At 35.4% G+C, this 18,651-nt stretch overlaps 1 protein-coding gene across 4 annotated transcripts in view; it reads right to left on the bottom strand.

Moving 5' to 3' along the window:
- Positions 1-3,272: 3,272 nt before the first annotated feature.
- Positions 3,273-18,651, bottom strand: part of ubr3 (ubiquitin protein ligase E3 component n-recognin 3) — a 66,318-nt gene continuing 50,939 nt past the window's right edge. For all 4 annotated transcript variants that reach the window (XM_051118933.1, XM_051118935.1, XM_051118934.1 and 1 more), the window contains 9 exons: positions 17,125-17,230; positions 14,823-14,923; positions 12,322-12,446; positions 11,338-11,445; positions 10,007-10,132; positions 9,699-9,875; positions 8,209-8,418; positions 7,975-8,114; positions 3,273-6,341 (listed from right to left, as the gene is read on the bottom strand). In XM_051118933.1, coding sequence (XP_050974890.1) covers positions 6,224-6,341; positions 7,975-8,114; positions 8,209-8,418; positions 9,699-9,875; positions 10,007-10,132; positions 11,338-11,445; positions 12,322-12,446; positions 14,823-14,923; positions 17,125-17,230 — 1,211 coding nt within the window. In that variant the 3' untranslated portion in view covers positions 3,273-6,223. The remainder of the gene's footprint in view (positions 6,342-7,974; positions 8,115-8,208; positions 8,419-9,698; positions 9,876-10,006; positions 10,133-11,337; positions 11,446-12,321; positions 12,447-14,822; positions 14,924-17,124; positions 17,231-18,651) is intronic.

Raw genomic sequence — 18,651 nt, 5'->3', positions numbered from 1 at the left:
TCCTGAGGTTAATAATTCACTAGAATTTGATAAGTTCCTGTGTAAGCGCTTCAGAGAGGAAGCAGTGTGCACACATGACCAATCCCAGCTCAAGCGCTGGTGCAGTATAACACTTACAAACAGCTGTATGGTGAGCTAAATCATACTGTAAAAACCAATCATTTTAAATCTAATACAACATTTTGAAAGATGGACTTTAAAAAATGCTACATTTAATTTAAATTTAATGATAACGTATTTCAGATGATAATGATACCTACTGTAGATGCTGGAATGTATGTGGCATCAAAATATTCACTGCATCCATTACAAAGCATTTTTCAATAAAGCCTGCATAAACAAAAACTGCAACCATCCAAACAAATCCAGTTTGCTAAGCTAATACGCTATGATGTCATGCACAATGTAGGCGGTGTATTGGTCAGTATGTCGTCCAGGCAGCTATTGTGTTGCCAACCCACTTTCCATTCAGTGCACAAACATGTTTACAGGGGTTTGGTTTCTGGGCCGCAGCGCGACATCTTTGAAGATTGAGCCATTAGACAGATGAATGGTGTGCTCATTTAGCAAATGCTGAATCTAATGCAGCGAATCTAATGCTTTGCCTGTTGTCTCATCGGTTCTAACACATTTGTGAATGTGTGTAGCTTTAACAAACAATAATTCAGAAAACTGATTGATGTGTTTTGTTAACTTTTGGAGAATTCATGTTATCTGCTATAACTAATTGGCACAGGAAGGGTCATCATTATGTTCTCTCTCGGCCTAGATTAACCGAGCCTCTAGTGGCCACAATGAACTCTCATGAGAAAAGACAAGACTCTCATTAATATGATGCGGTCAGTTACCAAACCTCAGCAAAAAGAACTGCTGCTACACTCGCAGATTAGAAATTTAAACAACCAAATTCAATGCCAGCACATGCAAATGACACACAGCTCACATTTAGACAATGCTATTAGAATGATTCATTTTAAAAAATCATCAATTTTACAACAAAAGTTATGCTGCATGGTGACTGTGAGTTGTGACATTTCAGATGAAAATGTAACTATAACATTGGAGAGAGAAAAAAGCTATGGCTCATTTTTAGGAAATTCTCAGTGCCATTTGTGCGCTACCCTAGTTGATCTGATTTGATATAATTAATATAACGTTTAATGTAATCTTTGCTGACCTCACACTTCTGTGAAGTGAAGTGTCTTTCAATAATTTGACAGACCAAAGTCAAATAATCCGCTTATTTCAAGGTTATCACAGCTCAAGACATACTGACCACATTTATATAGGCTTGCTTAAGCCATTTGTGTGCAGTTAGTAGATAAAGAAAGAGAGAGAATTTTCAGTCAGTGAGTCCCTCGACAGTGTTCGGCAGCAGCGTCTTCTCTAATAGCGAAACTGAAAGTTTAACTGCATCAAAAACAGAGATGTTGCCACCTCCACATTCCACTTTAGCATTTCACTTGAGTTTCTTGCAAATTATTTTATGTAAAAATTCTATCGCGAGGTAGCACGCTAATAGTATGTGCAGTGGCATAGCAAGTCATCCCAGGGCCCATGTGCATTAACATTTGTATGCCCCCCTAAACATTATAGGTTAATGAGGGCTCCAACGCTTCTTACTGTTGTCTTTTCTGAGGTAAATCACATTGTACAATATGACAATATGTTTTATTGACTGTATAAATGCTTGAAAAAATATAAATTTAACGTTTTTAAATCTATTCATTATTTGTAGTGCGCCAGCCACTTGATAATAATTAGTTTGTTTTTTTTTTATTTTTAATATAACACAAATCACATCCTTTAAATTCTGTCAGTTTTATCACAAAGTACAAACAATAAATGTTTTTACATTTAATTCTCTGGGACTTGGTGTTTAATTTAAGGCTTTATGTTTTCTGAGTGGAAAGAATGGCTACTTTCAATAGTCTTTCGATAAAAGAATTAAAATAAAAGGCAGGGAGTCAAAACTGTGCTGGTGCTGGTGTCACTTAAGCTAGATGTGATACAGTTGTGATACAATCTTTTCCACATGTAGATCATAAATTGAAAGTTTGAAGAGAAAAGAGTAAAAAAATAAATAAAACAGTTGAAAACAAAGTTGTATAATATATATAGTTGTATAATGTAAATTATATATATATAACTTTTATATATTTATATTAATTTTAATAAAAATAAACTCCTATTCCTAAGAAATGTCCACTTTTGGTATGATAAGATATCTTAAAATGTATTTTTCTAACATTCAAACATTAACATCTAACAACTACCTTTTGACTTCATGAATACACATACATGACAGCTTAATGTTTTTTATATCTTTTTTGTGCATTTATAATTAATTTATAATTCTGTATAATAAAAAAAATATATTGCCACATTAATGACTCAAGACGGTATAATTGTTCAAATAACATTGCTTCATTTTAAAATACAAAGAAAAGTGTTTTTCAATTGTAATTTTTCAGCTAGGGACTGAAAAATTGACATTTCCATAAAATGACCCAGCTATAAATGATCCCCCTATAGCACCATGTGTGCAAGTTTTTTTTTTTTTTTTTTTTTTTTTTGGTATTTATGTTCTAATATTGAGTCCTATTCAGTCGGAGATATTATGTATTTATTTATTTATTTTTAAAAACGCTCTTCCGAGACGGCTTAATATGACGTCATAAAGAGGCTTTACAGGGATGTGGATAGAAGCGTTCTAAATGACAATTGGTAAATTCAAAGTTGGGGTTCCGCGAAAGATGTAGGCCTACCTGTCCTGTTCTCCTCGCGAAATTACTGACACGCTCTCTGTAGTAACTCCGTGTTACTTTACCTGCTGACCGGCACGAGTTGGCACCCTACTTCCCATGCAGACCCCTTGTGGTCTTGTATGTAAAAATGTTAAAGCAGGTGAAGTCGGTATAGGTGCCATATTCGTAAGTATATAGAAATCAAATACATATTCAACGTAATGAGAAGAATAATTTACAAGAGTTCAAATGCATTAAATTATATTCTATGAAATGCAATAAACCGCATGAAACTGGATGATTCTTGTGTTGTTGTCTTGATTTGAACACTTCAAACTCATGATTTAAATCCAGCAAGATGTGATGCAGCATCCAAAGACGTCATTTACATAAAATTGAAGATATAGTACTAGTAGAATACAAAAACAAATAAATAAAACTGCTGTGGGATGTTGACCTTTGTTCAACAATATGTGGATTGTGCATTTTTGGATTGGGGGCAGAACAAAACCACACAAAAGCATATCAGAGCATCTGTATATTTTATTCACATATGTTACATTTTGCATTAAATGTCATTAAAAGTCACCCTTTCAGAGATGACATCATAAAGTCTGAATCAGCACCTACAGTAATGTACTGTATTACTGCCTGCCTGACAAGCATTCACCGCAGGAGAACACACCAGCATTATCCACCCATCACGCTTAACACAACTTTCTGTCTATACAAAGTGGGGAAGGAGAGAAAAGACCTCTCAAAGAAGAAGAAGAAAAAAAAGAAAAAAATAACAGAAACAGCAGCATGCAAGAAACCAAATCAAAATAAAGAAAAGAAAGCAAACTTCAAGTGCACTGAAAACATCCTCTCTCCAGCATGGCATGACTGCAGCAATGATAATCAATACCTACCAATCAAACTGATCAATACAAACCAAACATGCTTCTTCTGGCGTGTGAGTGTCTGAATGTGTATATGTGTGGTGTTGGGGGTGCTTCGGTAAGAAACAAACAAAAGCAAAATGCACTTGGATATAGCTGGATGTTAGATGCGTCACTGTAATCGCACTGATTATTATTACAAGGGCTCCAGTAATGTCATTATTTTGATTGTGACTCACAACCAAAATAGACACACTAAACATCATATGGAAACTGTTCTGCAAACTGCATTCAAACGTGTGTATTAAATTTCTATATACAATTAAAACAAATAGGATGGGACAATTTTTTTATTTTATTTATTTTTTTATTTTTTTTTCAAGAACTCTCAGTGTGGTGTCACAATCAGGTTTAAACTGGGGTCATTTTATGTTAATGTGAAGCTTGATCTTAATTGTTAAGTGGGGAAGAATGAAAAGAAGTACTAAAACTATTTGCTAACATAGGATCTGCGTGAAATAAAAAAAAAGAAAAAAGAATTGTGTGCCATACCATACATGTCCATCACTGGACTGGGCTGTAATATTCAATTTGATGTGATCCAGCTTAATGCATTTTCAAATAATTAACTTGTGTATACATAATGCCCTCTCCACAGTTACAGATTACACAATCAAAGATGGTCCGAGGACAGAGCTTTGAGGAACACCACGTTTATCGGACTGGAAAACTAGCCTTCGCTAAAACGTCTATTTTTATCAAGTACCAAATAACCTTTTTCTCCTTTTTCATTTTTTACTTTATGATAACATCAAAACAGGTTTCTTCTTTTTTTCTTTTTTTATTTTGGTCTGATACTTTTGCATTAAGGATCTACACACAATCTGGCCGAGTTCAAAGCAGTAGAATAAAGTGACAACCCTTTACTCAGAAACACCTTAGATCAGGAATTCAATATCTCGGGTGTTGTGTGCATCAAAATATCTTCACAACACATGAATAATGTCTTTAAATGAGAAAATTTCACTATCTGCAAAATCCTAGAGGAGGAGAAATTATGCTCTAGACGCCAGTTGCTACAAAACCTATAACAAATTTTCTTACTTCAGAGGATTTTTGCAAATGTGCATTGAGCATCGAGATACATAAGACCAACAGAACTGCCATCAAATATCTCTTTGAACCAGAGCTCAGTGTAATGGCAAACACTGCCCCCTATGGACCGTCTGACACCAGTCCAGGCATTACTATGTAATTAGAATATGGGAAAGACAATCAAAACTTTGAGGGACAACTGACTCAGTGGGCACGTGGTCAGATTTTTAGGTTATAGTTTGGTGAATCTCAGGAAATCTGTCAAGAATATTCACAGAACACTATTTCCCCCTAACCAAACAAAAGAAGAAATTATTTTTTTGCATTTAAAAAAAATGAAGCAGATTTATAGAATCACATTTGCGTTGCATTATTTTCCTAACAAATGAAACACAACTGCCCATTCTTGACAGCAAAAGAAAGACACAAAAAACACTACCGAGGAAAAACAAACAAACAAACAAACAAACAAACAAGATGGCTTACAGTAATACAAATTTGGGGCAAATAGTGTTTGACTGTTATGAATATAATTGCGGAGATCCTTTATTTTAAAACAAACTTCATTTTCTTAATGCAAAAAAAATACGTTAATGTTTAAAAAAAAAAAAAAAAAATACCTTTATGACATTTCCAGTCATTAAATATAATGTGCTACAGACCAGCCAACCACCATCAAAAAGCCTTCATTAGAAAAAAAAAAAAAGACGAAAATTGTAAAAATATTCTTTTTTTACAAAGGTATAATTTACTTTTTTCAAACAATGAATAGCAGCACTTTTTAAATATTAAAATTTTTATCTGCGACTACAAAACAAAAGAAGAACTTATAAAATAAAATTCCTGAGGATGACTTCAACTACACCTCAAAGCAGAGATAAATCTCACTTTAAGCTCAAATCGGTTGATATTTCATCTCATACCCTGCTTTAGAACCCACAGTCAGTCTTATGAGATGTGTTTCAACTCAAATAGCATGATGTGGTCATGGGGTGGTGGTGGGGGGAGGGGGGGGCGGTATGTTGAGAGTCTTGGTACCTTTAGCATTCAAGGTTTTGATATTAATTCTGATATCTGTACATGATTTGTTTAACATTGGTCTTTTTCCAAGAGTCTCTCTCCTCAAAAACTATGTCAGTTTTCCAAACATTACAGAACGGGAGTATTATTCCACTTGTGCGTCCGTTGGACGAGACACAGTCACTCAGTGTGCTTTCACCGTGAGCTTGCTGGGACAAAACAAAATTCTCCCCTATAAATCCACACACACACACAAAAAAAAAAAAAAAAAAAAAAAAAAAAAAAACACTTTTAAACACACACACACACACGCTATTAGTCAATAGGCTTGATTGTACACTAAACTTCACATGAACCCAGGCTGTGGCCAACTCAATGCAGGTTTTCTTTATATTACACGAAACAAATCATCAGAGGATGTCACAGAGGCTGGGACTGACATCATGTGACCTGTCCTCTTCCAGGATGTGGGCTGTACTGTTAAAGTCCATTGTAATGGGGACCCCAGCGCTTGTTGATGTGGTCGAAGGTGTGCGAGACCCACTGCTGCTCCAGAACGCGGTATCTCTCCTCACATAAATACAGAGGCTTTCCTCGACTACAGAATAGAAAAAAAAAACAAGAGGTTAAAGCAGGAAATAGAAACCATTTTCTCTATTAAAGGAATCAACAGGGAAATTAACTCAAATCCACAAATAAATGACCACTGAGCAGGGCAGGAATGCCACAAAAGTTAAAGGAGAAGTCCACTCCCAGAACAAAAATGTACAGATAATGTACTCAGCCCCCTTGTCATCCAAGATGTTCATGTCTTTCTTTCTTCAGTCATAAAGAAATTATGTTTTTTTGAGGAAAACATTTCAGGATTTTTCTCCATATAATGGACTGATATGGTGCCCCGAGTTTGAACATCCAAAATGCAGTTTAAATGCGGCTTCAAACGATGCCAAATGTGGTTGTAAAGGATCCCAGCCGAGGAAGAAAGACCTTACCTAGCGAAACGATCGGTTATTTTCACCAAAAAATACAATTTAAATACTTTTCAATCTCAAACGCTCGTCTTGTCTTGCTCTGCCTGAACTCTGTGTATTCTGACTCAAGACAGTTAGGGTATGTCGAAAAACTCCAATCGTATTTTCTCCCTCAACTTCAAAAATCATTTCAAAATCACCCTACATCACTGCAGAAGTACCGACCCAGTCTTTGCAAAGTGAACATGCAAAGAAGATCAAACACCCGCAACAAAAAGGTAAAACAGTGATATAGGATGATTTTGAAGTTGAGGGAGAACATGAGATGGGAGTTTTTCGACATACCCTAACTGTCACGAACCGAACAAAAACAGAGTTAAGGCAAAGTAAGACAAGACGATCGTTTGGCATTAAAAAGTATATAAATGTTATTATTTTTATGAAAATAACCGCTAGATAAGACCATTCTTCTTAGACTGGGATCGTTTACAACCGCATTTAAACTACATTTTGGAAATTCAAACTCGGGGCACAATAGAAGTCCACTATATGGAGAAAATTTCTAAATGTTTTCCTTAAAAAAACTATTTCTGTATGACTGAGGAAAGAAAGACATGAACATCTTGGATTTACATTACCTGTAAAATTATTCTGGAAGTGGACTTCTCCTTTAACAAAATGCCCTCAAAATTCAACATGAAATGTGAATATGAATAAAAATTTTATCTGAAAAATGCCAATTTTGCAGCAATTACATTTAGATCGACTCGCACCATGTATTAGACTTTGACATGTATATATTGCCATTATTTTGTAATCAAAATGAAAATTATTATTGCTGGTCTTCAATAATAATGTCATGTTATTTTAATGTATTTGCACCAAAAAATGATAAGGATTTATGCTGATATCGTCCAAAACCACACTTTGCCAGGGGTGTTTCCAAACTCTCGGAGGGCAATGTATGTCTATGTAAATAAACATTAATGCCATGTTAGATGCTTTTGTTATATATTAATAAAATTTGATTGATAACAGTCTATCGCATTCTGATTCACTGAAATCGGTTAAATTTAAGTTACATTTAATATAGCAATTATAAAAACTGTCCTTACAAAGATTATAAAAAAGGCCCTTCAGTCAATCCCAGAGAACTAATATTGCTACTTAATGGAAAAGAACATTTCTGACTCAGTTACTGGGACCCTGAAAATTAAATCTAGATGCTATATCTGGCCATCAGCGCAGTGAGAGCTTTACCGTAGATCTCGGTCCTCCTCTCCATGAGCGTCAAGATACACAGACCCCCACAGACAGAAGCGATGGCCTCGGATGATAATGATGACCGAGGCGTTTATCAGGAGGAAGATACCGGTCGCTGCTCCGCAGTGCTGAGAGTGCTTTGGATTTTAAAAAAAAATATATACATATAATTATAACCATCAGTGTAAGGATCATTCAAACTGAAGCTTACAGAATTCTTTACATACTCACCAGCACACACTCACAGACACCCTGCTGTTTACAGCAGTGACCCTTCAGACAGACGAATGCGCCGCACACCAGGCAAAGCGCAGGGTCTTTGGGGGTCTTGCCACAACTGGTGCAGGACTTCCTGTGGTAGTACTGGAAGATGGTGTTGTAATTGTCTGGGAGGTGCAGGAGACGAGGGGCGGCCCACTGCGGATCCTGAACTAAAAGAGACTGAAGGGAGACAAGAGACAAGGGAGACACTCAGATTCCTGATTAAATTACCTTTCACTATCAGTCAAAGCAATCTCTTCACTTTGTAACATCTTCTACAAAAATTTGAAGGTAAAATCATCAATTTAATCAAAAATATTCACATGGTGGACAGAAAAAAATTCTGATCCCAAACATTTGAATGGTAAAGCAAAACATCCACCCAAATTGAATCTAATCAAAACTGAATCTAGTGAAAGTCTAATCATGACTCTCACAATTCAGGATATTTTGCTGCTCAGAGTCATTAAATTTGTTTTGCAATATGAAATCTTATTGGTTTAAACTCTGCTCTACAAAGTTATATACTAAATATCACATATGATGCTTATTGACACAGGTGCTCACAGTGGTTAAAGAAGTGGAAGTTGTTCACTTCCAGAACAAAAATTTACAGATAATTTAGTCACCCCCTTGTCATCCAAGATGTTCACGTCTTATTTGAGGAAAACATTTTAGGATTTCTCTCCATATAGTGGACTTCAATGGTGCCCGTGAGTTTGAACTTCCAAAATGCAGTTTAAATGCAGCTTCAAAAGGCTCTAAATGATCCCAGCCCGAGGAAGTGAAACGATCGGTTGCTTAAAAAAAATATTGACAATTTATACACTTTTTAACCTCCCATTCTCCTCCAACTTTAAAATCATCCTACATCACTGCGGAAGTACCGACCCAGTGTTTACAAAGTAAACGTGCAAAGAAGATCAAACGTCCTTCACAAAAAAAGGTAAAACAGTGATGTAGGATGATTTTGAAGTTGAAGAAGAAAATGAGATGGGAGTTGTTCGATCTACCCTAACTGTCCGGAATACACAGAGTACACGCAGAGCTAGACAAGACGAGCATTTGAGGTTAAAAAGTATATACACTAATTTTTTTAGAAAATAACCGATAGTTTCACTAGACCCTTCTTTCTCGGCTGCGATCGTTTAGAGCCCTTTGAAGCTGCATTTAAACTGCATTTTGGAAGTTCAAACTTGCGGGCACCACTGAAGTCCACTATACGGAGAGAAATCCTGATTTTTTTTTTCCTCAAAAAACAATTTCTTTACGACTGAAGAAAGAAAGACATTAATATCTTAGATGACAAGTGGGTGAGTAAATTATCTGTACATTTTTGTTCTGGAAGTGAACTACTTCATTAACAGCATTAAAGACAACAACTCATTAAATCACCAGTGTTAGTAACACTTCAAATAAAACAGGGTGCAAAGAAACACAGGAGTCAAAGAAAAACTGACCACAGACTGCTGGGCGGGAGTATCAGACAGACCGATGACTTCTGAACACCACTGACTGATCAGATCGAAAGCACTGATGTTCCACTCCAGACACGCTGCACTGCTCATGGCTCCACTGGACTGAACAGAACCAGCTAAACCCAGGCACCCGGACAGCAGAGAGAACTCCTCTTCCACCTGGGACCAGAGACACCCATCAGTCTATCAGCTATTTCAAACTAGCTTTACACAAACACAACAGAAGTCTATGGAATGTCTTCATTTAGAAAGTAGATTAAATGTATGTGTGTGTATGTGTGTCTCTATACCAGGCAGCCAGGTAAGCTGTCTCCATACAGGTGGTGTTGCAGTAAACAGGACAGTCTCAGGAAGGGCAGACAGAACTGCTGTAGGCTGAACTCAATGGACTGAGGAGACCACACACTGGAGCTCAACTACAGAGAGAAGACATCATTAATAACAGCTCATTCCCTGTTGATAAAGCCCTGATAAACAGCCATCTGACAGCAGGCCGCAGCACACAAGAGCTTCCTCAGAGATCAGAACAAGCTTCACGTGCAAATAACAGTGAGCTGCTGACTCTTCTTTGGCTGGTTGTTATGAAACTTCAAGTGTTTTATATAGAAATCATTATGAAATGAGGAAAATTTCTGGAATTATGGGATGAGTAGAAGTTTTTTTTTTTTTTTTTTAAGAAATTAATACCTTGAATGGATGCATTCAACTGATCAAAAAGAACTGTAAAGACTTTTACACTGTTACGAAAATACAGTTGAAGTCAAAAGTTTATATACACCTTGCAGAATCTGCAAAATTTACCAAAATAAGAGAGATCATACAAAATGCATGTTGGTTTTTATTTAGTACTGACCTGAATAAGATATTTTACATAAAAGATGTTTACTTATAGTCCATAAGAGAAAATAATAGTTGAATTTATAAAAATTACTCAAAAGTTTACATACGTTTGATTCTTAATACTGTGTTGTTATCTGAATGATCCACAGCTGTGTTTTTTTGTTTAGTGATAGTTGTTCATGAGTCTCTTGTTTGTCCTGATCAGTTAAACTGCCTGCTGTTCTTCAGAAAAATCCTTCAGGTCACACAAATTCTTTGGTTTTTCATCATTTTTGTGTATTTGAACCCTTTCCAACAATGACTGTATGATTTTGCGATCCATCTTTTTACACTGAGGACAACTGAGGGACTCATATACAACTATTACAGAAGGTTCAAACACTCAGTGATGCTCCAGAAGGAAAAATTATGAATTAAGAACTGGGGCGGGGGGTGAAAACTTTTGAACAGAATGGAGATGTGTACATTTTTCTCATTTTGCCTAAATATCACTTTTTTCCCAATTAGTACTGCCCTTCAGAAGCTACAGAATATACTTACATGTTCCCCAGAAAACAAAATAAGTTAAATTTACTCAGATCTTCAAATTCCAAAAGTTTTCACCCCCTTAATGCATCGTTTTTCCTTTTGGAGCATCAGTGAGCGAGGAAAGATGTACTGTTTCATGTTAAATTTGCAAGTTAGTGACATGAACAATGTACTTTATAATTACTAATAATGATTACTATATAATGGGGTTATGAAAGTGTTCAGTTGTGTTACGTTGGAGATCATGACTCACCACAAATGCTTCCTCAGAGTTGGTGTCATACACATCTTTGGCCTTGGTCAGCTCAGAGATCATGTGACCCAGGAGCGACTCCCATGATTTGTCAGAGTTTGGCGTGTTCTGCATGTGAAATGGCATGAACGAAAGAAAACAGTGTTTTAAATATCTCCCATCAGACTGGAATCACTGTTATTATACCAACTGGAATGAATTACATTGGCTGTGTTTCAAATCCCAATGAGCTGACTACCTAGACACCACTGCTGGTCATCACAGAAAGAATTAAACATTTAACCAGAATTTTAACAACATATCTGATCATCCGAATACACCTACAATACCCAATATTGCTGTCTAGGAAGACAACTTGAAGGTTTTGAAACTCTCGTGTTGCTTTTAAGGTAGTCAGCAATTTGCAAAAGCAATGACAATTTCAGAGACAGAGAGATGACGTGTGACTATAATGCAGAATAAAAGTAGTCTAAATGATGACATGAACATTACTTATTTCCCACAAAGCTCCTCTACACCAAAAATAGCCATTTAATTGAGTGCAGAACCACTGCTAATGATCTCTTCTGTGCTAATGAAAACCTCTGAGTGAGATTTATCTGAAGGATTTTCTCACTCTTGATTATCTGAAGATTATTACGATCACCCCTTTAAACAAACAGCTCTGAGGGGCAATAACATATCCTTTCTCTTAATGAAATTAGCTTATCCTCAGGGGTGTTAATGTGCAATTTAATCATTATAAAAGGGATAGTTACAGCTTTGATATCTGTCTGGAAGAGGCACATTGAGCCTTTGAATAATGAACAATACAAATACACACAACCCATGAACAAACATCAACTGAATCGACATTAAAGTGGCAATTCTGAACCAATTTATGACGCTTTTCCACAAGGCAGAACTATTATAAGACACATGCTTGCTATAACTGCCTGAAGTAAGTCTAAGAATTGGTTTTGATAAGTGGGTCATTGGCGGCACCTTCTTGGCAGCTCCGGTGTTGCTCCAGGCGAGTCTCTCCTCACGGCTGAATCTGATAGACAGAGCGGCCAGAGCCTGTGTGTACTGCAGACTGTACAACACCTTCACCACACACGTAAAGTGCTCTGCACACAAACACATACACAGAGCATTGTTATCACCAACACCAGATGACTGCATCTTATGACTAAACATATTTAAACAGCATGAAATCTAAACTAATTTTCACTTAAATGTTTGTGGTTATATTGTCCATATCTATGCATGATTTTATTAAGATTATAATAAAAAAAAAAAAAAAAAACGTTTCACTCAAATTACATAACACTATGACTGTTTCACATTCTAGGTAAACATTTTATCACTTCCAGCCTTCAATCACTTTCATCCCTGGGAAATGAACCCATGACCTTGTCACTGCATCGCTCTACAGTTTCAGCAGCAGGAATGCTATAATAATTTATATCAATGTTTGAAAGTTGTTAGGTGTAAAAAGTCTCATAAGGGCTAGATTTACTTGATCAAAAATACAGTAAAAACAGTAATTATTAATAATTATTTGGAATAAATGTTTTCTATTTGAATATATCTTTCAATGTAATTTATTCCTGTGATAATAAAGCTGAATTTTCAGCATCATTACTCCAGTCGTCAGTGTCACATGATCCTTCAGAAGTCATATCAATATACTGATTTGCTGATCAACAAATGTTTACTATTCTCAATGTTGAAAACACTTGTGCTGCTTACTATTTTACTGAAAAATGTGATGCTTTCAGAATTCTTTGATGAATAAAAACCAAAAGAACACCAAAAACTGAAAGAACAGTATGTATTTGATATCGAAATCTATCAAATCAAAATCAAATCAATCAAAATTGTCACTGAAATAAATGCGACCTAAAAACGGTAGAATATTTTGAACGGATTGTTTATCATAAGTCATTTTCATACACACACACACAAAAATATAGAGCAGGTTTATAAACTTTTTCTTAGGTCTCCCCCGAATGTAAAATGTTGGTTATATCCTTGAATAAAAGCACCAATAACAAGATGCACACAGAGACACTCACTCAAGAGCTCTATAGATCGCAGAGCTTTCAAGAGAATCATGGGTCTTTTGTTAGGACACAAAAATCAATTATGTGACTGTGTAGAGAAAAAGGACATTTGATTTTTTTTTTTTTTTTTTTTTTGGAGAGGGTAATTAGCCCTTGTGTGCATGTAGCAGGTGTTAGAACCAGAGCTGTGATGAGAAACACACACACACAGAGAGACAATGACACTCCATTAACAGTCCAGAGACAATGACACCTCACACACAGTGTCTGTGACAGCTCTAAACTATACTTTAACACATGCATTGCCTGTTTCTGTTCTGATACAAGCTTTATTGTCTTCAGGCTGATGGACTCAAATCGATCCCATGCTCACCACGACAAAGCACATGATTCTTATTTGAGTGCCAATCAATGACCAGTGATCAACCAAATGACATTCATGACCCATCTAAAGACTAAACTCACATGTGAGGGGAAAGAGGAAGATGTTCTTTTTTTAAGTGCTGTAAATGGTCCATCTAGTGCAGCACAAGGCATCATGGTCATTTGCCCTTATGTGTTTTCTATTGGTTGGCCTTGTGCATCACAGCAGATGATATTCTCAGGATTGTGTGTAAGTGGAGGTTCAAATAAAAAAAAAAAAAGCACAGAAGCACTTTGCAGGACGGAATACAAACATCTAATAAAAACACTGTAAGCAACAACATTTTCCAAACCAAATCTGTTAAAATCGCCAAAATGAAATTTTAAATTCCATGCCATTTCCTCATGACCAAAATCTTAGCATTTTAATTAAAATTTTACTTAGATGTAAGTCATTTTCAACCAAAATCTTTACCACAATAAGTAATTATCAACCAAAATCTTTAAAGAGATCTAATTCTCAACCAAATTTACCATGGCATAATTTTCAGTCACGATGCAAATAACTTTTAACCAAAATCTTTATCACCACAAGTTAATTAATTAATTACATTGTCTATATATGTAATCTATTTTGCAAATTAATTTGTTAATTGGTTTTGTGGTAGATTTTGCTGTTTACACGGGATGCATTCTTGTATTTAATAATTACTGCATCATTTGTAAACTTCAAATTGTTACATTCAATTGGTCTACAAAAGTTCAATCTGACACTTTTGGCTGTCGTGTTTAACAGTTGTGTTTCGCTGTAAAAAAAAAAAAAGGTCGTACTTCAAATTGAAATTGATATGATGGAAGAAAAACCTTTTCTGGCAAATGATTGATTGTTATGGATTTAATTTTTACTGTATTTATTTAAAACAATTTAAAAATGTAAAATTTTATCATTAACAATATATCTGCTAACTTGACGATTGATTGTTTAGACATTTACTCTGAAATATGCACGTTTTTGAGACATATGCATTATTTTATTATGTCTATGTAAAATAGTGTACTGTTTGTGCATGTTACCTTTGCGTAAAGGCTGAGGCATGGTAAGGATGAAGATGATGAGGAGGGACGGGACGTCTCTGAAGAGCATGGGCACCTCAGGACGTTCATCATCACAGTACCTGCACAAAAAACACAATCATACAATAATAGAACACAAAAATGCTCCAGAAACAGAAAATATGACCACTACCAAAAAAAAGAACAGCCTTAAATCACAAAAAAAAAACATCATTTACAGTATGCACAGTATTTTTTAAATTAGGTGCTTGATACATGTGATACATGCAAGAAAAATATGATACACTGGGAATACTTTTACATCTGTCTTGTCAATGCAACAGCGCAAATCATTATGTAAGAACGAGTCTAATTACTGTGGGTGAATATTCGCAAGGCTTCTTTCAAGGGAGTTTTACTGTAAATGTACAGTAGGTGGGCAGGTTACATAAATCCAAGTCAGTAATTAAAATGTAAAAGGAAAATATAAGCAAATATTTATTTATTTAGAAGCCAATTATTTGAGTGTGTGGGACAAAGTGCTGTCCATTAGAGCAGAATTCACCATCCAAATCCACAGTTAATTTCACGCACTATATCTGTGCTTACTTACACTTGAGGAGACTTTATATATCCACTAAAAATCACAAAATCAAGAGCTCATTTAAAAAACATTGAGCAAAAAGTTTTGAAAAAGCTTGTGCAGCATTTAAACGCAGATGACACTTTGATATTCCGTTTCCAGTATAATGCAATGACATCCAAACATATAAAAAAATTAATTTACTGTCCAAAAACTGCCTCTCAGATAATAAAAACACATTGTCTTTTTTGCTTGATAAGTGATTACAGGCGGGCAGAAACAGGGAGTGAAGTGGTTTTATTCAAATGGCTGTATTAATAGCTCAGCTAAAGTGCCTGAGGGGTCTAGTGACAGAGTTTTCCTTCAAAAGCCTCTAACAAGGTATTTATAGGCACAGCTGCCTCCCCTCTGAGTCTGAGTCCAGCCCGTCTAACAGTCCTAAGAGACGCACAGGTGAAAACCCTGTCTTACCTCCCCAACGCAGGAAAAATGAGGCCATTTAAGCAGCCCGAGAGTGTTAAGTGCCTTTTAAACAGGAGACGCGGTAAGCGGTAACCTCCACACAGCCATAAACCCTCAAAATAAAGCGCAGCACTCATGAAATGTAGTGCTGCACACCATAATTTGCCAGATGCAGCAGTTATTGGTATCTATGGAAACCCGATTTCCGCAAGTCTCTCTCCCTCTCAGAGACACAACATGAAAAGCCTTCAGAATCTTCTGCCTTCTGTTTTTATTCATATTTCTCTTTTAAATAAAATACCAAAATTAGGGCTGTCAAACGATTAATCGAGTTTGCCTAATAAATGTGTGTACTGTGTGTAATTATTATGTATATATAAATACAAACAAAGTAATGTATATATTTAAGACAAATGTGTTATGTGCAAAATATTTTTATTTATATATAATATAAATTATACAAAAATTATAATAAATATATACTTGTAAATATTTCTTAAATATATACATGAATGTGTTTGTATTTATATAAACATAATAATTACACACAGCACGCACACATTTATTAAGCAAACCTTAACTTTTAATTTGTATGTGATATACATACATATACATATACATATACATATATATATATATATATATATATATAGATAGATAGATAGATAGATGTGTGTGTGTGTGTGTGTGTGTGTGTGTGTGTGCATATATGTATATGTATATGTATATGTATATGTAACCAATCATTCAAAACTTCAGGTTTGGTAAGACTACCCTAATGGTTTTGAAAAAAGTCTCTTATGCTTGTCAAAGCTGCATTTATTTGACCAAAAAATGTGGTAAAAACTATATTATTATGAAATATTATAACAAATTAATTTTTTTTTTCTTTAATATACTTTAAAATGTAATTTATTCCTGTGATCACTGCAGTCTTCAGAGTCACATAATTCCTCAGAAATCATTCTAATATACTGATTCAATGTTCAAGAACTGTTTTTTTTTTTTTTGTTTTGTTTTTGTTTTTTTTTTTAAATTATCATCAATGCTGAAAACAATTAAGCTTACTCATATTTTTGTGGAAACTACTACTCTTTTTAAGGATTTATTCACTGTGTGAGTAGAAAGTTATTTCAACAACAATTAAATTTCCATAATTACAGCAACTTTTCTGATCTCTGCTCAGGATTAATAGGTAGTGCAGCTCTACACTAGTTTAGCCATTTATCATTTTATAAAGTCTCAGCTCAGGAAATGTGATTGTGTGCTTGTACTCACTCAGTGTCTCTGCTGTGCGTGATCTGTGTGAGTCTGGTCCAGGGGTTGTATGCTGAGTCTATGCTGTAGAGACGCATGTGCATGGCCAGCACATGAAACAGCTGATCTGAAACACACAGAGAACACACACACACCAGTGTTAGTGTGCGCAACATGATGAATGGAGTTTGCGTAGAGCCTCCAGGCGTGTAGGAGGATGTGACAGATATCAGACCTCAAGAAAACCTGTCCTTTTACACATTGATCAATGCCTTCAACATTTGCTGTGGATCACTGCTGCCCCCTACCTGCAGCTCATAAACCCACCTGACACCTGCAGTGATTTCAGAACCAAAGCCTATTAAGTCTGCAAATTTACCTCAGCAGACAGATTACAACAGAGGAAAAATGACAGACCTTGTGCTATTTCTGCAGTATATACACTGCATATACACTACTGCTTAAACTATTGGGGGACTGTATAATTAATATTACAATTTAAAACAGCTGTTTTCTACATGAATACATTTTATAAATGTAATTTATTTCTGTAATGCAAATTTGAATGAATTTTCAGCATCATTACTCCAATCTTCAGAAAATCAGTCAGAAATCCTTCTAATATGCTGATTTGCAGCTCAAAATCATCTATTTATTTTGATGCATTTGTGCTGCTTAATTTCATGAAAAAAGTGCTACAGGTGATGCTTTTTTTACGATTCTTTAATGAATAAAGAGTTCACAAGAACAGCATCTATTTGAAACTAACATGATCTAACATGATCTTCTAACATGATGTCTTTACTGTCACTTTTGACCAATTTAATGTAATCATTAAATAACACAAGCTCTACAGAAAGCTCCAAAAGTAAATTTATATTTTGATGAATCGTGGCTAATCTGGTTATTCTTTCAGCTACCAATATTGTGAATGTAGTATGCTTGACATGGCCTTTCATTTCCAAAGCCACACATTTACCTTCATATCCAATCCATTCAAATATCTTTTGAATCATCAAAAGACATTCTAACACAAAATTAGATAGAAATGCTACAGAGGCAATTCTGAGATGATTGAATTACACATGCAATACACTGTAGCATACTAATACTAGAGATGTGTATCATTTCAGTATATGAAGTATATTAGTATGTAGCAAACAGTATCTTAGTTTCCTATTCCCAAGATACCTAAGAGATCCTAGATCCAGACTGAAACTTATGACTACACACACTAGTCACCACTTTAAAAATATAAGTGTATTAACCACCTCTGTGAGCAGTACATCTCACGTGGATGAACAGTGTGTGACTGCAATGTCATGAGAATTGCACAGTAAAATAACAACTGGCATTGAATTTATAAATGTCATTTTACATTATTTCAGCTATTTCATCTCTGAACGCAATGAAAGATACAACATCTCATAGAGGCAGGCTCTGTGGATTCTTCGTGCAGACAGGATGCCAGATGTGCATTATCAGTGCATACAAGATGCTGGCTTGCCTACAGACTCACAGACAGAGCAACAGCACCACCTATAGGCA

The sequence above is a fragment of the Labeo rohita genome, chromosome 9 (genome assembly GCF_022985175.1).
Source record: "Labeo rohita strain BAU-BD-2019 chromosome 9, IGBB_LRoh.1.0, whole genome shotgun sequence".
NCBI lineage: Eukaryota > Metazoa > Chordata > Actinopteri > Cypriniformes > Cyprinidae > Labeo > Labeo rohita.
This window is presented reverse-complemented; position numbering and strand designations above follow the sequence as displayed.